This window comes from Blastocystis sp. subtype 4 (assembly GCF_000743755.1).
Source record: "Blastocystis sp. subtype 4 strain WR1 chromosome Unknown seqid_0174, whole genome shotgun sequence".
Taxonomy (NCBI): domain Eukaryota; class Bigyra; order Opalinata; family Blastocystidae; genus Blastocystis; species Blastocystis sp. subtype 4.
The window spans coordinates 1-20,498 of record NW_014569373.1 but is presented as its reverse complement, the minus strand read 5'-3'; the positions used below and the strand labels follow the sequence as shown (position 1 = coordinate 20,498).

The following is a 20,498-nucleotide window of genomic DNA, read 5'->3' as shown; positions in this document are numbered from 1 at the left end:
CCGTATAAGAATGCGATGAAGTTCCGAGAAGAAGACGTTCATATGAACTATACTACATTGCTTGTAAGTCTGTTGAATGATTAATCCTTTGTAATTGTATATAGACGAAAGTTCGTCATGTGGCAAATGGTCTGTATGAGTTGGGTCTAAAGCCTGGTGACTCGTTTCTTGCTTGGACAGATAATCGTTCTGAGACACTTGTATCTTTCTATGCTTGTGCATTAACAGGAATTCGTTTTGTGAGTGTTGATCCAACGATTGGTGAAGCTGATGTTCTTTAGTAGTTATTGATAATGAAATTGATGTATAGTGATGTGTTGAAGGAGGTTCAACCATCAGCAATTCTGTATAGTCCAAGTGGTACGAAAGTGACTCGTGCTTCAATTCTTGGAGAATTGGTTCCTGAGATTGTAACAGGTTTGATATGGAAGGTGGATTCATATGTAGCTGATTGTGGAATGATGCAAGAACCTCTCCATAATCGTTCATTTGATAAGTTACGTACTGTTTTGTCAACTGAATGGGATCAACCTCAGTATCACGGAGTATTGAACTTCCGTGCTTTGCTTGTGGAGCAGTATTTCCCTGATCTTGTTGGAGAAGTATCTCGTCGTCTTCAAGAAGAATCAGAAACAGTTCTGTTACGTAGTTATGCGTATTCTGAAGGAAAGTTATGGAAGGTATGAATAGGAGAATGAAATGATGGATAAGAGCAAGGATCTGAGTCAGAAACAATTGAGTGAATATGGTAATCAAGTTGCAAAGATGTTGAATCTAACTCCTGATTCAATTGTGGGTTTGGATCTTCCAATGGTAAAAATGAATTGTAAATATGATTTAGTTCAAACCACTCTCTTTCATTAGTGCTGTGGCCTGCATGCAAACAAATGCCATGTTCTTTGTACCTCAAGCTATCCCAACTCTGACCTCAACAAAGGAAATGACTCCAAAGGAAAATGTGACTCATTTGATTACTGAACAGAATCATGCTGAACAGTTGCAACAGAACCCTCCTAACACTTTGAAAATGGCTCTATATCCTGTGAGAAATGAAATAGAAACTTGAAACATAGACTGAGTGTTGTGTATGCAAACCCGTCACTGGATTAAAGACTGTTCTCTTCTAACTCAAACGCAATTGTTCTTTACCTTCATATTTGTTTACACAATACCAATAATAGAGATTGATTCAACAAAGATTGATTACAAACCAAATTCAGCATTGAAATCACGCGTCTCCATCTCTGTATCTTCCACTTCACTCATTGATTCACCTAAAGCATCCAAGTCAATATTATCGACATTCGTTTCGTCACCGGATTCAATATCCAACGACTGCATAATGCTATCTAGATTCTGCTCCTCTTCGGCTGTAAACTCTTCCTTCTCTTTTTCCTTTTCCTCTGTCTTCTGAGCGTCTGCTAATGATGATTCTAATATTGCTAATTCCATCATATACTAAACATCATTTCTTCCTCTTATACTCACATCACGTCCAGGATCGACTTGAGGCAATGGGAGTTTTTTCACCTCTTCTTCCTCATCACTTTCAATATCAAATAGGCTCGTTTTCTCTCCTTGGACTGGTTCTCCAGGTTTCGTAGGAGGTGTTGTAGGAGCTGATCGACGTTCCTTACGGTGTAACAATTCACGCCACAAAGCAGAATGCTCATCTAACAACAATCCTTCATATGCTTCCATCCGATTCACCACAGGATTCATTTGATATTCGCCTGTTGTCTCTTCTAACCGTAGTTCCAGACTCATATCTTCAGGGTAGTGAGTATCATTACAAGCACCATCCAACTGATCCTTTGTTAGACGCAATATGGGACCACTCACATATCCAGTATGAATCATTGAACGACACAAACTGCTTCGGGTTCCATCGCTCTTCAGTTGACGACAACGGATAATGATATTCCCCTGATTCTCACATACTCTCTCAATCCTACTCGAATCTGTCGACCACAAGATATCTCCACCACTTGAGGAGCCAGTTCTCCTTCTGGCACCTCAGCAGGAATCGCAACACGTGTAGCAAACACAAGAGTTCCACAGTTGAATACGTCCACTTGCACTACGGGATTTGGTCCCATCAGAGGAACATGATTCAATTGAATGGATCGAAGTAACAGTGCTTCCTTCTTCGGAGGAATACAATCCAGCATCATTCCGAAATACTGCACATAACGTCTCTGGGAAGGAGTCGTGAACTCTTCGACCTTGCCTCCTCGACGACTGCAACATAGGTGAAGGGCTTCAGAACAGTTGTCCATCCAACCAAGCCAAGCAAGCAGACATGCGCAGACAGTAAGCGTGCGACCCTTTCCGGTCTAGAAGTGAGGAAGAAGTAGAAGTAAGACTAGACAGTGAACCACAGCGACATTCTGATCGTCATCTTGAAGCCATGTTTCAATAGCGACGCAAATCTTCATGAGCATTCCCAACGAGGGAGCAGGCATTCCCAAAAGATCGTAAGAAATAACATGATCGCCAAAGAGAATTGTTTCATAGACTTCGTCACTTAAATTGAAGATCATATAGTGATCCTTGTGGTGTTCTTCAAGATACGCAGCCACAATCTCCCTCGTATTATATTTGATATATCTGCTAGGATTCTTTGGCCAGCCGGGAAATCCCATAGCTGTGGATGAGGAAAAGAAGACATGGATACCAATGAGATTACTAGTTATGTACGTCATATCTTCAGGTCGACGCGTTACCATTTCTTTCATTACATCCGCTGCATTCATCGTAACTACAAGTCATCCTTCTTCCCTATTCTTACTCTCTTCGGCCTTCTTCTTCGCAGCTTGTAGACCCTATCCGGATGATAGAAACAATCAGTAAATACATCACTCATTATCTGAGAAGTTGCTTTAAACGCCTCTCCAGCTTTCTTCTTTGCATCTTCTATCCAGTTGGACCACATGACAAATTGAAGAATACTCAAATGAAAAGTTGAATACTAGTTCATGTTACCGACTTGATATGGATTTCTTCTAGAACAAACAGACTATTAGTAATATTGCATTTCTTTCTGTTGTGAAAAGAATTCGGATCCTTTCAACAGGGCATTGCACTCCTTACAGACTGTTGAAGATTTCGCATTCACAAACCCACATCTTTCGCAACGGATTTTCTCCGTTTTTTCGTCTAATAGGTTCACATCTCTAGAATGACCAGTCACCATCTGGGAGGAATCTGTAAGATTCTTAATCAAACCCATCTTTTCGGTATCATCGACACCAGCGCTATCTATCAATCACCTCGGTACATGCCTACATGGAACGAGTAGGATCAAAAGGGTTCCGATTCTTCCAGATGAAATAAATGATACATCCGAGGAAGCAAATCACAAGATATGGTTGGATCGCAACCCAGAACGTTTTCATTCCAGCAATGTCCTCGACATTCGTAGACATGATTACTAGGATGAAATATAGATTAGATGATTACATTGGTTGCTCTTATCATACATCTCACATTTGGTAAGCAATGGAGTATACTTATCAGGCGCATTAAATCGAACTGTCCGATGTTCCGAATCATTGATTTCAACCGTACCAATGACATTCGCTGAGGATTAGCTCATGATTCAACAAGTACGTTTTCGGTTCATTAGATAGCATACATAAAGAGCATCAATATTACTGTGAAGATGGTACGTGATACGATGTCGGCTTCGCTTGATGTTGCGGATTTCAAAGAGGGCTACAGATGATTCGATAATTCAATAGGAACCATTTCCAGTCACGACATGAAGAGGTTTTGCAACATGAATCACATCCAATTGGGTTGATCGTATTGCAATACATTTCACATCATAGTGGCTATTTGGTTTTAGTTTCAGAAGCGATAGATGTGATGAATCTAGTTCTTAGAGTTCACTTTCAATATTACCAAGAATGGATTGACCCTTTTGATTCATAAGTGTTAGTTCATTGAAAACACCATCCATTTCTACTGCACTACACCACACAGTGGATGGAGCAGACACATTAACAAGAAGATGGATAGTCACTGGTGTAATAGAGAGGATGAACGTCTGAATTCCATTCTCTTCCTTTTTATATAATACATTCGAGCCAAATTTCTCTTCTTTAGAAGCACTACCACTATTACTAGAAAGAACACGAATATCGTCTTTCTCTACACATCATTCGTTTCAATGGTATTGAACTATCATTATCCCGCAGACATCGTTGACGAACCTGGGTTTGAGGGAAATCAGTCTACAGATAAAACTGCAGAATCGGTGATACTACTGAACTGCAAAGTGACAGAAGAAAGAGAATACAACCTAAATGTCACAACCAATGTCCTCACTCACATATCCTGATACCAGTCTGCATTAGAAAGAGAGAAGTAATGGAACCAAGAGCTATTATAGAATAGCGATAATGGATTCTGATTGGATCCTTCAAAGTAATAATTGAAGGTCGATTGTTTATATCTTTCCATTTCTAATTCATATATGACTGTTTTCTGGGAACAAACAATTCCACATAAAGCACATTATGTCACACGACGCGAGTCCCAAAGCTGTCTCACTGCATTCTCATCCAGAGTTCCATGTTGTTGTTTCCGTAGGACAAGACTCTACATATCACACAAACTCTCCTTTACTACAGGATGTCTAGTAGCCGAATTTACTCCAGGAGGAGGCGTCTGCTGTAAATACACGGAACTTGATTCGGGTACAATGGGATTTGCCGGATAGACAGGAGGAGGTGGATAACTCGTGTTCTCTCCAACAGAATAGGTTTCATATCCTGAAGGAACGTAACTACTCGCTGTAGGGAATTTGTAGAAGTCAACATGTGGTTCGGGTGTTGTTTGGTTTTCCCGAGGCCGATGCTTCAACATCTTGCCTAGCTTAGAAAGGGCTCGTGTCAGAAGCGACAAAGGCATCTCCTTGACTTGTGGAGTTGGGTCAGGTTCGGTGTAGGAGTTATAAACGGGGAGAACTGAAGGTGTCACATTGTGGTGAGTTATAGGAACCGCATACATTGGACTTCCGTAAAGTACTTGCTGATAGTGTGGATCTGAATGCTCACAATCCTCAACAGCAGGACCAGTCAGACTCTTCATTGCTGCCTGGATTTCCATCTCAATCTGAGGACTAGGTTCCACTTCTCCATAAAGGGGAACTTGTGATGGATAATTGTATGAAACAGAGTTCTGTTCCATACTCCGTGAACTGATCGGAATAGCAGGTGAACAAGGGAGTGCACCGGAGTACACAGGTAAATTATCGTTCAATTGTATCTACGATCAGATCTTAACTCAATGCCTACATATGTATTGGAAAATGATTGCGCTGGATAAGCCGGAAGACTCTGAGTAGATGGGACTGAGGTTCCAAAGTCAGGCTGAAAAGAATAAGAGGAAGACGGACTAACAACTGGTAAGGAGGGGAAGATTGAGGAAGATGGCGGATTATAAGGCTGTGAAATATTGTCTGATCTGCTTGAGTATATGCTATGGTTTATTTCATTAGGCTATTCGTAATGATATGTTGAAACACCTACCCGACTGATCAGATGCTGATTCCTTCGATAGCATAAGGGGCATACAGTCTGTATGTGCCGTATCTGGCTGCAGGAATCACATATGTAGTGAATTCCACAATCCAGCGACCGTATGCCCCTTGCTGACTTCCCACAAAATGAACAGACACTATCCAATGCTATACATTTAATATCCTCGTAAAAACGCTTACGTCTTCCATTTTCAGTGATGGGAGTAAGATAGGGCATACTTCGCAGATTTTATTACAATTTCGAAAACTGCGACTTTGTTACGTGTTAATAAGGAGATCTCTCCGTGTATTGGACTGCACAGTGTGTTCAAAAAAGAGTCGGTTTCTAACCTGAAACGAATCTTTCGAAGGCGGCTTCATAATCGAACATACTATGAGTTGCAAAATGAGAGATAATGAACAAACAGAACCAAACGAGACATGAACTCCATCATGTGTACAGTTAGAATATTTTGTTCATAACAGCCTTACTCTGCTCATAGCAAACGAAACAAGCGGCATTTCCTAAGAAGGCACGAATGATACAAGGGGTAAAACCAGGGAAAAAGGCCTTTACACCTCCAGAAGCATAGACCTTCTTTGCGCAATCCATAAAGCCCTTATACTGACGCTCCGCCTTCACGATACTATCAACTTGCAATTGCGACTAAAAATCAATCAAATCAAGTAGAACTACCTTCACAATATCGATGGGATAAATACCAACCCAGTAGGCAACACCTCCAATACCTCCGGCCATAAACTGGGTGAACATACCTTGGTACTGCATATCACTCAGAGGCTACTCCTAAGGGACGAAAAAGAAGACTACCTGATCCTTCTTCAACAAGGCACGACGATACCATTCATAGACACCAAAGTAAAGAGACACAGCGATAACATCACGGCAAAGTGTAGTGCAGAAGCCCTGATAGCATCCGAGGATACCGTTGACCTTGATAATCTTCTTAATGCAACTTCCCACAGTCGTGAACTCAGGTTTGTACTCAGGATTTGCCTTAGCGCGAATGATCTGGACCTGAATCTGAGACTTGAACAAATCCATGGGGGTCTCCACAAAAGAAACAGCTACACCTGTACAGGCACCAGCAACAAAGGTTTGGGGGAGGGAAAGAATAGCCCCATGACCAATAATCTCCTTCATCTGACCATAGGTGAGGAATTGTACAGCATTGAAAAGCATATTACCTACAACTTAGAAGATTTAGTCACTTCTACCCCACAGAGGAGATACAAATCCCTTGTAGAATCCTCCAAAGCCCTCCCACTTAATGGTCTTCTTGATACAATCGGTCATGTTCTTGTATAAGGGATTCTCACGACTCTGAGTCTGCAATCGTACTGTTAAGGAACGTATTGACATTCTAGGTTAAGGATATTCACCTTCAGTGTGTCGAAAGGATGACCAACAGCAACAATACCAATTCCACCGAAACATCCAGCAATCAGATCCTTAGCCATTAAACGCGCATTTGATTGTTTCGTTGCCATTCTTCCTTTGTCCAGGTCTATTGTTAAAATGATCTGTTTCATGAGATGGTAGTTTTTTCTACCTTCTAGAAAAGGGTAATATTCAACAGAGAATCCTTTTACGTAGAAGAAATACTATACAAGATGATTTGTTTGATAACCAGAAGGGATAGAGAAAAATGTTGGAGGAGATGAGTAGCGTTATTGCTAATGGAATCGGTAAGGTAGATTAATCTACCTTATGATTGTGTTTCATTTCACAAACATGGAGTCAACAAGGTGAATCATCCAACTACTCTGCCAACGTCTAATTGAGTGAATTCAAAAAGATTTCATTGTAGTATTGCACAGTTCCATCTCCTTCATCCACAATGTCCTCTTTAAAGTGCGAACAATAACAGGTAGGATCTCCGGTCTTGTTAATGCGAATGAGTGGCGATGTGAGGCTCAATGTCTCAAGATTCTTCCAGTCAACTCCTTTTAAGAACTACAATCAATAGGATCCTTAATCTATACTTCATGATTTTGGAGAGCTCGAAAATCTCTTCCTAGCCTTTTCGAGGGACGCGATGTTAGGAACGAGTTGATGAATTGTTGTGCCACTGGTGTAGCATGCTTGTACGATACCTTACAGACGAGGATCGCTTGTAAGGTATCGGATACGGTGTCTCCTTGGAAGGGAAGATGGCCTTCTAGGAGCTCTATAAATCAGTTACCTGTTAATTCCCAACCATAGAGAAGACATCCGAGCATCCAGTAGTCGTGTGATTCGTCTATACCCTTGTTAAGTAACATTTCAGGTGACAAACATTCTGTGAATCCTGTGACTCCATAATAGGGTTTCTTAACGTCAAATAGTGTGTGCCCAAACCCTGTGAGGTGTACAAAGCCCCGATTATCGATGAGAACGTTTTCTGCAATCAGGTTGCAGAAGATACAGTTCTTTTCATGGAGATATCGCAGGGCTAGTATAAGTTGAGCAGCGATGAACTGGACATGAGACTCGTTGAGTTGACCGAAGGTCTGTAGCATGGAGTATAGATTTCCTCCAGAGCAAAAGTCCGAAATGATGTAGATTTTCTTTTCGTCTATTCTTCACAAGATTCCTTCGTTCTTACCTTGAAATATGTCTCGTGTATTGAGAATGAAGGGATGCGATAGAGTCATAAGATGGTTCAACTGCGAACAGAGTTTCTTAGCATCATCTTCGGATGGAACTAGACACTTGTGAATGACTTTCATAGCCACTTGACTATTGTCATCCTGCACGTGATCTCAAAATAGACCATTAATACTTCTACTCTACAGAAACGGACATCGCCTTGCTTGCATAAGCCAATGATACACACTTGTTTGTAAAGAGATAGTTTCTCATTTTCGTCATTAAGGGGCTTGTGAGAGGATCTAACGATGGATCCGGGTTCTCCAAGTTGGGTGGGAGCAGATTCCATAGGATCAAACAAGGATCGAAAAAATGAATGGAGAAAGATTGTAACAAAGAATACTCTAAAAGAACTTGCTAAACAATCTTGCTGAATACTCATAACTGAGAAAAAGGATGGCATTTGTTGGGATCGCTCGAAACATGGTGAATCCAAGACCACTATACAGACCCTTCAGCCCCAAACTTCTATAGAATCATTAAACAAAGAGACATTTGACCGAACTAGACGAACCAAATACTTGCTTGTAGAAGCGAGTCGCGATTTGCCTTGTTGAATTTGACTTGAATACTTCGGATCTGTTTGCATAATCGACTTCACAGTGTCAATGGGATAAATCAGACTCCAATAGGTTGCACCACTAGGAATCAACCAAAGACATAGGTGTCACCTAATAGCTCCGGCAGAGAAAATGCCCCAGAGAGACACTTCGTTTCGAGAGTGACCTGGCTGCTTGAAACAACGAAGTGCCAGTTCATATGCAACAAACCAGATCATCGTACCTGGAATCTCTCGAAGAAGGGTCACATTCAGACCACGAAACAATCCATTGAATCCACCTTCGCGAACCACTTTGCGAATTACACCCATTGTTGTGAGTTTCTTTGGATTTGGACTGTTTGAAAACGATTGTTCAATCTAGGGTAAGAAAGGAATCAAACAGTGACTTGGAGATTGCATTTCAAAAGCTCAACAGGAGTCAACAAAAAGGAAATACATACACCAGAACCCATCCCAGAAAGGACCATTTGGGTTAGGGTCATCTGCTCAGACTCTGCAGTTACATGCTCACAACATGGTTACCTGTAACGCCCAAACATCGTTTACAAAAGCTATAAGAGACAAATGTGAGACCATTTTCAGCTACACTCCCAATAAGGGGAAACTGAAGTCCCTGGTATTCATGGAAGAAATGACATATACTCTGAATAATCCCTTGAATCCATAAAGCGAGACTGTTTTCTTCAAGCAATCAAACGAGTTGCGATAAACACCCTAGATATGAAAGCAACATAAATAAAACACCTTTGGATTCACTTGCATCAGGACCTTAATGGTATCAAAGGGATGTTCATACAATTTGCAGGTTGCGCCTGAAACCTAGTCTATTATAATTTCTGGAAGTTTCGTACAAATCCTGCAAGTAGATCCACACAAAGAGAGGGTTTGGATTCCCCCATGAGAAAGAAATAGCGATATTAAATAACAAATCCAAGGATACAATCTGACAAATGGAAGTAGTGAGAGTGTTATTTCTACAGAAAAGTCAAGGCTCTCGTTTTTGTGTTCCATTAATTCTAAGTATCCGAAAAAGGATGAATCCACATAAAATAAATAAATGAAAAGATAATCAAACAATGTCTGGGAGATTGTATATTGGAAACTTGGAGTATGGAGTAAAAAGTGCGGATCTGGATAACTTGTTTTCGAGGGTATGAAGACGAAATGAAACTGAATTGTAGTTTGGAAAGATCATTGACATTGCTGTAAAGGATTGGGCGAAAGGTGCCGTCTATGCCTTTGTGGAGTTTGATAAAGAGGAAGATGCGGAGAATGCACTAAATGCAGTAAACGGAACGATGTTTATGGGAAATAAAATCCGAGTTGAGTTTACTCGAGGCAAGAAGTTCGAAGGAAAGCAGAAACCGGTGAGAATGGGACCTCCACGTCGTAGTCCGTATAGAGTGGAAGTAACGCATTTGCCACATGGGTGTAGTTGGCAGGTATTGGACAGAAGAGAGTTGCGATTCATAGGACTTGAAGGACTACATGCGCACAGTTGGTGAAGTTGGCTATTGTGCTATTCGGCGAAACTATGCTGTTGTTGAATATGATACATATGACGCGATGAAACGGGCAGTGAGAAAGTTGGATGATACGAAGCTTCGAAGTGGAGGCGAATCAAGATATATTCGTGTATACAATTGTTACCGACATCATTCTTCTCGATCTCACTCTCGTTCACGCAGTTACTCATCATCGCGTTCTCGTTCGCAGAGTTACTCATCGCGTTCCCGCAGTTATTCTTCACGTTCCCAGAGCCGTTCGTCGTCTTCTCAACGTCATTCTGCATCTCCATCTGATCCTCATTCTAGATGACGTGTTTGTCTTAATAAACAAGATCTAAATGAATGTAGTGGGGAAGGTAGATCCATAGTCAACAACATTCTGTTCCTTTTCCCGTATATCCGATGATAAGTGAAGAAGATATAGTTGATGATCTACTCTGCTTGCTGAAAGAATTACACAAATCGTACTTGAGCTGATGTCCATTCCGGATGGAAAGGTTATTCATATAATCTGTATGATAGGGAGGAATCTGACATATAAGCGAAATTCGAAAACGGATACTCCTTGTTGATTCAGAATACATTCTGTTTTAAATGACCGAACTTGCGATATTTTACCGAAATCTAGTGAGTCAACCTACATATCATATCAAACTAGTTCTAGATGCCATTGGAGACATTCCGGGTCTCTCATAATATTTAGTTGGCATGTTAATAGACTCACTGCCAGTGTACGTAATCTGGTCAACTATCGTAGACATCAAAAACAAACACTTCAATACGGGACTAAAGAGACAATAGATAGATAGTACATAGGTAATATGTAGTTGTCTAATTCTTCTTCAACTGCTTCCATCAAGGAGGTTGCTACAATGCCCAAAACCAATCCCAAGGTCACTCTCTTTTGTTCCCAAACAGAAACCAGAACATAAAAAATGAGATCTCCGATAATGAAACCGAGAGTTCCTTCAACAGATTTGCCATTTTGGTATCGATGTCTTCCAAAGAAGTATCCAATGATTGCTGCCTATGAATTACTCAACATGACAGAAAATACGGTAGAGTCTCCTATACCAAGACTACTGATTCCAGCCAGTTGACACCATAGATCAGAACTGGGAGTGATCCACAGAGGAAGTGCACAACCAAATAGAAGCGAAAAGTGAGTCAGAATTAGGGGACCTTGATCACGCTCATCAACATATTGTTTCATAAAGCCGTCAACCCATTGAAATGGAGGAATCGATACAATTCGAGCAATTTCGAGGAGTAGGAGAACCAACAGCGCAAAAGCAAAGGCAACTCTACAATAAAAAATAGTAGATAACACCAACTCCATAAATTGAGGGTCGAGAAGTGTACAAGGAAGGAACAGAATTACACTTAAGTAATGGAAATACTTTCGTTGAACAATCACAGGTTGACTGGTGATGAAGCGATTCGAAACGAAACTGAAAGCAGCAATCAGACATGTTGCCCAATAAACAAGCATCCAAAAGCGCTCGAGGGTAAAACCGGATGAGATCTTGAAGAACCATTGAAGAAACCATGAGATGAACGGCTCCTGAATTATGTAAGAGAGACACCCAATCTCAATAGAGGCACCAGCAACAATGAACGAATAGATAACCCATGGATGGGATTGGACAAACGGTACAAATGAATAGAAAGAAAGAACAATAGCAGTGAGAGATACTGAAAGAATTACAATCGTTGCAGACACTCTTGTTGCAACAATAGTAGCTTCTTGGAATACCAAAAACAGGAGAAGTAGCATCCATTTCAAATAGAGAACCATCTCCGAGAGAGAAAAGCAGTTGGAAATACGAGGGAAAATCCGATAGAAGAAGAGATTTAGCACACAACCGGTGAGTAAACAACCGATAAATAAGGAATCTGATTTATAAAACAATTGGATTAATACAGGAAGAGTCACAATGGTGATTCGACGAAACAAGGACATTTGAAAGAAAGCAAAGAGACTCCATAATCCAAAGATACAGTCTGCATAGATAAACAATGAAACAAGAAATGGTGTGTGATAGTTTAGCGAGACAATACCAGCAATGACCGTACAGAGTGACAACGATTCGACATAATACTTGGGACTGTGTGAACGTAACTTGAGATGACTGAAAGGAGTAGATTTCTAAAGGAAAGTAAAATGACAATTCCTACGTCCTTGCAATGCTGCCATTCTGCAATAGTGTTGAAGAGTAGAGAAATTACAAGAAAAAAAGCATGAATTGGATATTGTGAGTACAGTCGGTATGACAACAATCCAACTGGTAGGACTATACAAAGAAACCTACAGAATGCAGGTGTCATCTTGAATAGCTTAAACAAATAGAAAAAGAAAAGAAGCAAAAAAAAATGAAAAGTGGTCAAACATCATCTAAATCGAAATCAAATCCATGTTCGTTTCTCTGTTTGAATTGAACTGCAGAGGGTACAAGTCGATTCTCATCAACCTACACTAACAAACAATGTGAATACTTACTGCCTTGTCTACATCACGTTGAAAGTCTTTCAGTACATCATCAGGTGTAAGAACAACAAAAGTGAGAGGCAGAGGGAGTGAGGCTTTTGGCATCTCTCCTAGCTCAACCATTGTGAAACTCACAATACGACCATCTTTGCATGGTCTTTGGTTTGTTCTACTTAAATAATCCTTATACTTGTCTTCAATGTAACAGTTTATGTTTCTGTTCATTTGATCATATCTACGTCGAAGATCATCTTCGTGCTGTTCCTGATCCATGGATGCAAAGAGTTGGTTGAGATTACGAGTCGAACTCAAATTAACGAGTACCTGTGTTGATAGATGACTCTGAACATGCGGTAACTGAAGTGTTAGAAATGAAATATCAATGGGAGAACGAGGAATCACTCGACCCAATTCATAAGCAACCTCTTTCTCGTCCGGATAACGATACAGGTACATAATGCTAGCAACATGCTCTTCCAAAAAGGACAGATGATGATCAGTCAACAAGAGAATGTTATGGATATCCTTAATATTCATCACACGAGGATAATTGCACTTCAAAAATACATCTACTACCTTAAATCGCGTGAGCAAATCTGAATAGATTTGAGGGATCTCCCCTTTCATTAGTTGTATATTCATTTTCATAGTCTGTTTCGAGATAGAAGGCTGTGTTGATGACTCTTTCGTTGTATCTCCCTCTAGTTCACCTACTCTCAACTACTCTATATTATACATACGAATAGCATTCAGAATCGTAACACGTCGTCTTTTCCACCGAATATCTGGAAGTTCATTATCCTGACAACAAATAGGCGAAGGAGATTGTCGTTTCCTGTTATCATCTTATTATTATCCAAAGAATAGTTTCTCACTTATGGATGACACTAAATTTGAAGCTCCAGTATTTGGTGAAGGATAATCCCGATACATATGCAGTCTGGATGTACATGATGAGTTGAATCGATTGAGGTCAGAACGACTATTCATGAGAATAAGACCCTTCAGACCCAACTCCATGCGGTTTCTATTCTCTTCCAATATCTCAGATGTATTTCCAGTAAATACAAAGAATAGTTTATATTCAAATGGATTTGTGTCTGTTTTGGATTAGCGAAATGGTAATGTTTCGTTTCGTCATTAAATCCAATACCATTAAGTGCAGAAGAATGGTTTGGTATGATTCTGTTAGTAGCATAGAAGAGGCGAAAGGAATCCCACAATATCCTCCGAAATTGGCTATTGCAAGAATTCCTTATTTTCTCAAATTCCATCTATTCTTGATATTTTGAGTTGTTCGCTTCAAGCATCATTTTCTTTGTATAACTCACTTTCGGTTTGAATATATGCTGTAACTCATTGATAGTGGAATGGAAGGCTATTTCCAATGGGCAATCGTGGGCGGTCTTCTAGCATTCATAATTGTATTTCTAGGATATATGGGTTTCTTCTCGTCATAATTGTTAAAGGAAATAACGAAATAGTGTTGTGCAGTGTGTGACGAAAGAAACAGAGGAGCTTATTCTTGCGTACGTTATTTTCTAATACTGTAAATGATAGTTACAGTAATTTCAATGCTCCCTTTCTTGAAATCGACCATCAGGGAAGACTCTTGAGAAATGAATTGATGAAATTGTGTCCCAATGTTGTAAATAATACAACTGAGGTACATATCTATTATGACGATCCTCGTTTCACGAATCCTCGTTTCACATTCTTTTTTCGTTTTATTTTCTAGTATCTCGATGGGCTGTTGCTTTTGAAGTTACAGAGGATGTTTTAGATATTCTTGCTCTGAATAGTGTATCATATGTTCGTATCCCTGCAGGAATATGTTTAGCGTTCGTTGTTGAATTTATGGGTGAGACTTAGTGTTGAATTTCCTTATCGCAACTTCATCTCTTACGGAATTGGAATAAGGAAGGCGTAGTTCTATTGTTATGGATACATATGTAGATTTGACACATTGGTCTCTACAGCTTCAAAAAAAGAAATCAAAATCGCTGCTCCACCGATGGAATTCTACTCCAATCATTCTCCAAGGATTGGATATCGGTTGTACCTGAACAATATAGAGATTATCAAGTCGATGTGTGATACACCCTTTAAAACACTTTCACACTAGCATAGTATACTATTCTTCCTTTGCCTGCTATGGTTGTTTTCGAGCTCTCTTGTTTGTTCCACTAATATCGTTCAGCCAACCAGATGATGAGAAAGTGGGGGTTATTGGAGCACGAATTATATCAACTTAACCGCGGGATATTGATCATCAGTAGTTGATTGGATGAAGAACTACCAAAGGTACTACATTCTAAACCGCGGGAACATTACTCACTCAATTTCTCTTCTTGTGAACAACAAAACCTAATAGTAATGAGCTCAAAATGGACTCGCATATATTTTCTTCAATTTATAAAGAATATACGTTGAAATAAAAGAGTAATATACAATACCAACTACAGAGAATTCCCGTGGGTTCACTGCGAGTGTCATCCACAATTATTACTTTGTTTCTACACAGAATAAGATGGCTTTGCGATATTTGAATAAGGTTGTGATTGTTACAGGTGGATCAAAGGGAATTGGAGCCGGAATCGGTACATCTGGAGTTTGTGTTTCATTTGTAGTTGAAGAGTTTATAAAGAATGGATCAAAAGTAGTCTTCTGTTGCCGTAATTCTACAGAAGGAATGGCTTTTGTACGTTACCTCACTGAGACCCTCATTGTTAGGAGACCAAAATGAATGCCTTAAAGATTGGAGAAGCTGCTTTTAAAGCTTGTGATGTGAGTAAGGAGGAGGATTTGAGGGCCCTTGTCGATTTCACTGTTGACAAGTATGGTCAGATTGACTGTCTGGTCAACAATGCTGGATATCATCCTAGTCCTAATACTATCGATGCTTTTTCTGGAAAAGATTTGATGGATCTCTTCCAGCTGAACGTTGTTTCCTACTTCTTGATGAGTAAATTCTGTCTTCCCTATCTCCGAAAGACTCATGGCAATATTATTAATGTCAGTAGTCTTGTCGGTAGTATGGGACAGAAGAATGCTGTCACTTATTGTACAACAAAGGGTGCAATTCATGCAATGACACGTGCTCTTGCTATTGACGAAGGTACGAATAATGTTCGTGTAAACAGCATTTCTCCTGGTGGTATTTGGACTCCTCTATTTGAAGAATGGGTGAATGCCACTTCGGATCCCAAAAAGACGTTGCAATGCGAAGAGGATCAGCAACATATTCGTCGTCTCGGTACGATTGAAGAGTGTGGTAAACTTGCTCTCTTTTTGGCTGCAGATGCTACCTATTCAACAGGAACGGATAACATCATCAGTGGAGGCAGTGAATTAGGCTATGGTAACAAGTATGTTCGTCCTGTTTAATTCTGTCCTTTCTCTTATTTGCTAACAAACAACCAATGTTGATCCCCAAAGATATTTTTTTGCAAACGCATAAAACCCGAAAATAAGGCCCGAACTCAAACCACTTTTCAGAATGGCAGCAACGACACCTGCATATAATCCACGCACTCCTGTCGCTCGGTACTGACACGATAGAAACTCAGCAACAGTTTGCTTCTTAGGCGATAATCGATATACTTGTAACAGCTTCTTTCCTGTATCAAGAGGATACACAAGGATTTTGCTTATAACACCGGATACCGCACCATAAACAGTACTTCGAGAAGGAGTATCACCGACTACGAGTTAGAATAGAGACAAAAGCAAACGTTTGGATTTTAACAATTCTAAAATATAAAAGCAGGAGCCCATATAAGGAACAATACTAATTAAACAAGGGAGAAAACCCTATATGTTAAAGATAATTACAAATGATACTTTATACAATCCAAAAAAACCCTCACTTTGGATAATAGAGTGAGTACCACTTATAATATGACGATATAATCGTTCATTTCCTTGATACACAAAGCGAGTACGTAAAAGATCGCAAGGATATGTTACCAATGTTGTAATTGATGCAGATAATGCTCCAGATATAAAAGAAGAATGAACAGTGTTTCCTGCCAACTCCTGAACCGCTTCATAACTCGCAAATTGGACACCCGAGTATAAAAACCAATAAATCTCTGCAATTAGGTTTCCACTACGTTCAAAGGATCGATATTCCCTACCTCCATAATCGTGTGATACCCTCTTCTTTTCCAATCTTAAACATTGTCTGGAATGTTCCTTTGTACTTCTTTTCCCCATATCGAATGTTTTGAGTCTGAAGTCTGCAATGAAAAAATGGAATTCCTCCTACCGAATCTTTACCACATCTAAAGGGGCGATAACAAATCGTGTAGCCACTAGAATTATAGCTTACCAACACTCCTACCTCCAGTTAGTGATCCCGAGAGAAAGTCCTCTATCCGATGTAGTATGGACTTCTCATTCATGACAAATTAGTATTATGATCAACAGGTGCGAAATGCCCAACAAGCTTTTTGCTAATGTGAAAATTTCATCGATTTTCGAGATAGTTAGTTTCACTATTTCAAGCATGGAATTCGTTTCACTCTGTAAGAATTTAGCGGAAAAGTATACGAAGGAAACTACAACACAGGTGAAGATGCTGGATGCCTTCATCGGTTTCTCTGCTCTGGCAGCCATTATTCAAGCCGTATATTGCTTTCTTGTAGGGACCTATCCCTTCAATGCTTTTTTGGCTGGATTTATTGCTAGTCTCGGTTCTTGTGTTCTTTCAAGTAGGCACTTCCTAGGGTCGCATTAATTCGTGTAGTCTGCTTCCGCATGGGTATTACCTCTGAAGAATTCCAAAAGATTGATAACAACAAGATATTTGCAGAGTACTGTTTCTGTATGCTTCTTCTTTTCTTGGTCGTTTGTAACTATTTGGGATAGAGTTGTTTCTTTCTTAATTTCATTGTTTTGTTGATCTGCGTGATACAATTTGTTCTTTTTGTTTGTCACTTTATCAAGGAGTTTCCATCCTCTCATAGAGACTCTTCAGGATTCTACATTCATTTTGATAAGGTACCGTATTGGTTGATCTGACCATTTCATCGTTGCACCTACTAAAAGGGCGACGCACATCCGCGTCATTTATTTGTGTAAATGAAGGCTTGTCTGTTTATTCTCCGTAGTTGCATAGTTATATTTTAATTTCTTAGTTGTGGCAATTGCCTGCTCCCAGAAGTGTTTCATTCGTAATGCTAAGGTTGAAACGTTTGTGAAGTCTCCTCAACCATGGGAATACATGACCAATGACGAGTTACCAAAGAGTTACGATCCGTAAGTAGTGCCTTGTTCTTTCGAAATCTAGTCGTGACCTTAATGGTATTTCGTATGTCTCTGTGACCAAGAACCAGCATATTCCTCAGTATTGCGGATCTTGCTGGGCATTTGCCTCTGCCTCTGCTGTTTCGGATCGTCTTCGTTTGATGACTAAGGGAGCCTGGCCTACCCAGGAGCTCTCTCCTCAAGTTCTTGTAAACTGTGTCGACTCTGCTGCTGGTTGCCATGGTGGTCATCCTCTTCAGGCATTCAACTATATGAAGCAGAATGGTATTCCCACGGAAGGATGTATGCGTTACACTGCTACCGATAATGAATGTACTGACTTCAATATCTGCCGTGATTGTGGTCATGATACCCCTTGCCATGCTGTGCAGAACTACACTAAGTACTATGTGGATGAGTATGGTTCTGTGTCGGGTGAAGAGGCGATGATGAAGGAGATTTATGCTCGTGGTCCTATTACTTGTGGAATTGCTATTCCTGACGATCTCCTCGAGTACAAAGGAGGTATTTACCGGGATACCACTGGAAACAAGGATCTGAGTCATGCCATTTCGATTGTTGGTTGGGGTGAAGAGAATGGTCAGAAGTACTGGATTGTACGAAACAGCTGGGGAACATTCTGGGGTGAGAACGGTTGGTTCCGTGTAGTACGTGGTGAAGACAATATTGGTATTGAGGAGGAATGCCAGTGGGCAGTTCCTCGTATTCCCAAGAAGATGGAACTGAATGATCGCATGCGTTCTGCTGCCAACCGTGCTCGTTATTTCCCTCATTCCTGTGCTTTTAAGAACGATTGGAATAAGCTTCATCCAGTTATCAAATCGCCTTTGCCTCATACTTATCTGAGCAAGGAGGAGATTCCTGAAACCTATGATATTCGCAATGTTGATGGACATAACTATGCTACTTGGAATAAGAACCAGCATATTCCCGTGTATTGCGGTTCTTGCTGGGCTCAGGCACCCACTTCAGCTCTCTCGGATCGTATGAATATCATGCGAAAGGGTAAGTGGCCTTCCATTGAACTCTCGGTCCAGGAAGTGATCAACTGTGGTAACAGTGGTAGTTGTCATGGTGGATTTGAAGGAGGTGTGTATGAGCATGCTCATAAGGAGGGTATTCCTGACCAGACCTGTCAGGTGTACGAAGCTATCGATAAGGAGTGTACTGATATGAATCAGTGTATGGATTGTCCTCCTGGTGAAGCCTGTCATGCTGTGAAGGACTACAAACGATACAAGATTGGTGAATATGGATATGTGAGGGGAGTGGAAAAGATGAAGGCTGAGTTGTTTGCTCGTGGTCCTATCTCATGTGGTATCATGGTAACCCAGGAATTCTTGGATTATCAGGGTGGTTTGTTCATTGAACATGATCACGATTATTTGGGAGGTCATGCTATTGAAGTGACTGGCTGGGGCAAGACTGAGGATGGACAGGAGTACTGGATTGTTCGTAATAGCTGGGGAGAATACTGGGGAGAGAACGGATGGGTCCGTATGCTTATTGGTGACAAGAATCTGGGAATTGAAGATGATTGCACTTGGGGTGTGCCTATTATCGATTTCTCACTTGTTTGTTTTGAGTTCACTATCTATTAGAGGTTGTGGTTTCCTCTTAAAACAAATTGAAAAGGTCAATCACAAGTTCAAGCAATCTGATTGGTTAATCTCCTTTGACACAAATCAGAACAGTTACTCTAAGATCTTTACTACAAGCCTCATTGTTTTCATTATTTCTTTCAATCGCTTATATCTTCTAAATGAACAGTGTTATTCTGAACAATGGTGTAAAGATGCCCCTTTTGGGACTTGGGTAAGGATTAAAGCAATTCTTGATCCTAGAACTTTCCTCTCTGCTGGAAATTCATGTGCAGAGGCTGTTGAAACTGCAATCAAGGCTGGATATCGTCTCATTGATACTGCTAGTGCTTACAGAAATCACAAGGAAGTTGGTGCTGCTATCAAGAAGTGTATTGATGAGGGAGTTGTGAAGAGAGAAGACCTGTTCATTACCACCAAGCTTCGTGCCTCGGATTGGAAGCCTGATGATGTGGATAAGGCTATTGAGAATATATTGAAAGAATTACAGACTCCCTATATTGATTTGTTCCTGATCCATCATTCTTCCTTCTTTAATCTGGCTCCCGAAGAGGAGAAGAAGCGTCGTGAAGGAAACTTCTTCGATTCTTTCCCATATCCAACAGAGGGATGTGAGAAACTTGGATTCAACATTGATCTGGTGATGCAGACTTGGGGTAAATTGGAAGTCACAAGGGCATTCTGAGAGCCATTGGAGTGTCCAACTACACAAGTAAGAGACTCCAACTTCTTCTGGATCGATGTACTGTAAAACCTGCTGTCAATCAAGTTGAATTACATCCTTATCTGCAACAGTGGGAAGTGAAGGATCTGTTGGATAAGAATGGAATGTATTTCATGGCCTTCTTCCCATTAGGTGGAGCTGATCGTGGTGTTTCTCATAAGTAT

General features: G+C 40.4%; 11 protein-coding genes across 11 annotated transcripts; 4 read left to right on the top strand and 7 right to left on the bottom strand.

The window, feature by feature from the left end:
• Positions 1 to 15: 15 nt before the first annotated feature.
• JH06_5151 (AMP-binding protein) lies at positions 16 to 1,110 on the top strand (the record flags this gene model as incomplete). The annotated part of the gene is made up of 7 exons (XM_014671310.1): positions 16 to 63; positions 105 to 280; positions 311 to 417; positions 448 to 680; positions 712 to 813; positions 842 to 1,042; positions 1,066 to 1,110. The coding sequence occupies 7 exons, from the start codon at positions 16 to 18 to the stop codon at positions 1,108 to 1,110; spliced, it is 912 nt and encodes a 303-aa protein (XP_014526796.1).
• Positions 1,111 to 1,203: 93 nt separating this feature from the next.
• On the bottom strand, positions 1,204 to 2,935 carry JH06_3160 (hypothetical protein; the record flags this gene model as incomplete). The annotated part of the gene is made up of 6 exons (XM_014671305.1): positions 1,204 to 1,458; positions 1,489 to 1,926; positions 1,956 to 2,336; positions 2,382 to 2,761; positions 2,792 to 2,825; positions 2,858 to 2,935. 6 exons carry the CDS (start codon positions 2,933 to 2,935, stop codon positions 1,204 to 1,206), a joined length of 1,566 nt encoding a protein of 521 aa, XP_014526791.1.
• Positions 2,936 to 5,990: 3,055 nt separating this feature from the next.
• Positions 5,991 to 6,911, bottom strand: JH06_3159 (mitochondrial substrate carrier family protein; the record flags this gene model as incomplete). The annotated part of the gene is made up of 4 exons (XM_014671304.1): positions 5,991 to 6,194; positions 6,225 to 6,329; positions 6,360 to 6,736; positions 6,767 to 6,911. 4 exons carry the CDS (start codon positions 6,909 to 6,911, stop codon positions 5,991 to 5,993), a joined length of 831 nt encoding a protein of 276 aa, XP_014526790.1.
• Positions 6,912 to 7,325: 414 nt separating this feature from the next.
• Positions 7,326 to 8,469, bottom strand: JH06_3158 (protein kinase; the record flags this gene model as incomplete). Its single annotated transcript, XM_014671303.1, is given in 5 exon segments — positions 7,326 to 7,505; positions 7,535 to 7,719; positions 7,735 to 8,106; positions 8,137 to 8,281; positions 8,335 to 8,469. 5 exon segments carry the CDS (start codon positions 8,467 to 8,469, stop codon positions 7,326 to 7,328), a joined length of 1,017 nt encoding a protein of 338 aa, XP_014526789.1.
• Positions 8,470 to 8,524: 55 nt separating this feature from the next.
• On the bottom strand, positions 8,525 to 9,224 carry JH06_3157 (mitochondrial substrate carrier family protein; the record flags this gene model as incomplete). Its single annotated transcript, XM_014671302.1, has 4 exons — positions 8,525 to 8,648; positions 8,753 to 8,821; positions 8,852 to 9,099; positions 9,156 to 9,224. The coding sequence occupies 4 exons, from the start codon at positions 9,222 to 9,224 to the stop codon at positions 8,525 to 8,527; spliced, it is 510 nt and encodes a 169-aa protein (XP_014526788.1).
• Positions 9,225 to 9,818: 594 nt separating this feature from the next.
• JH06_3156 (hypothetical protein) lies at positions 9,819 to 10,560 on the top strand (the record flags this gene model as incomplete). Its single annotated transcript, XM_014671301.1, has 3 exons — positions 9,819 to 9,893; positions 9,924 to 10,184; positions 10,216 to 10,560. 3 exons carry the CDS (start codon positions 9,819 to 9,821, stop codon positions 10,558 to 10,560), a joined length of 681 nt encoding a protein of 226 aa, XP_014526787.1.
• Positions 10,561 to 11,025: 465 nt separating this feature from the next.
• JH06_3155 (hypothetical protein) lies at positions 11,026 to 11,742 on the bottom strand (the record flags this gene model as incomplete). Its single annotated transcript, XM_014671300.1, has 3 exons — positions 11,026 to 11,277; positions 11,308 to 11,554; positions 11,585 to 11,742. 3 exons carry the CDS (start codon positions 11,740 to 11,742, stop codon positions 11,026 to 11,028), a joined length of 657 nt encoding a protein of 218 aa, XP_014526786.1.
• An 892-nt stretch (positions 11,743 to 12,634) lies between these two features.
• JH06_3154 (hypothetical protein) lies at positions 12,635 to 13,365 on the bottom strand (the record flags this gene model as incomplete). Its single annotated transcript, XM_014671299.1, has 3 exons — positions 12,635 to 12,721; positions 12,751 to 13,293; positions 13,315 to 13,365. The coding sequence occupies 3 exons, from the start codon at positions 13,363 to 13,365 to the stop codon at positions 12,635 to 12,637; spliced, it is 681 nt and encodes a 226-aa protein (XP_014526785.1).
• A 1,903-nt stretch (positions 13,366 to 15,268) lies between these two features.
• Positions 15,269 to 16,125, top strand: JH06_3153 (17-beta-hydroxysteroid dehydrogenase; the record flags this gene model as incomplete). The annotated part of the gene is made up of 2 exons (XM_014671298.1): positions 15,269 to 15,466; positions 15,496 to 16,125. The coding sequence occupies 2 exons, from the start codon at positions 15,269 to 15,271 to the stop codon at positions 16,123 to 16,125; spliced, it is 828 nt and encodes a 275-aa protein (XP_014526784.1).
• Positions 16,126 to 16,146: 21 nt separating this feature from the next.
• On the bottom strand, positions 16,147 to 17,144 carry JH06_3152 (mitochondrial deoxynucleotide carrier; the record flags this gene model as incomplete). The annotated part of the gene is made up of 6 exons (XM_014671297.1): positions 16,147 to 16,442; positions 16,473 to 16,551; positions 16,582 to 16,849; positions 16,878 to 16,979; positions 17,009 to 17,054; positions 17,084 to 17,144. The coding sequence occupies 6 exons, from the start codon at positions 17,142 to 17,144 to the stop codon at positions 16,147 to 16,149; spliced, it is 852 nt and encodes a 283-aa protein (XP_014526783.1).
• A 679-nt stretch (positions 17,145 to 17,823) lies between these two features.
• On the top strand, positions 17,824 to 19,610 carry JH06_3150 (peptidase C1A family protein; the record flags this gene model as incomplete). The annotated part of the gene is made up of 3 exons (XM_014671296.1): positions 17,824 to 17,848; positions 17,880 to 18,000; positions 18,032 to 19,610. The coding sequence occupies 3 exons, from the start codon at positions 17,824 to 17,826 to the stop codon at positions 19,608 to 19,610; spliced, it is 1,725 nt and encodes a 574-aa protein (XP_014526782.1).
• Between the last annotated feature and the right edge of the window lie 888 nt (positions 19,611 to 20,498).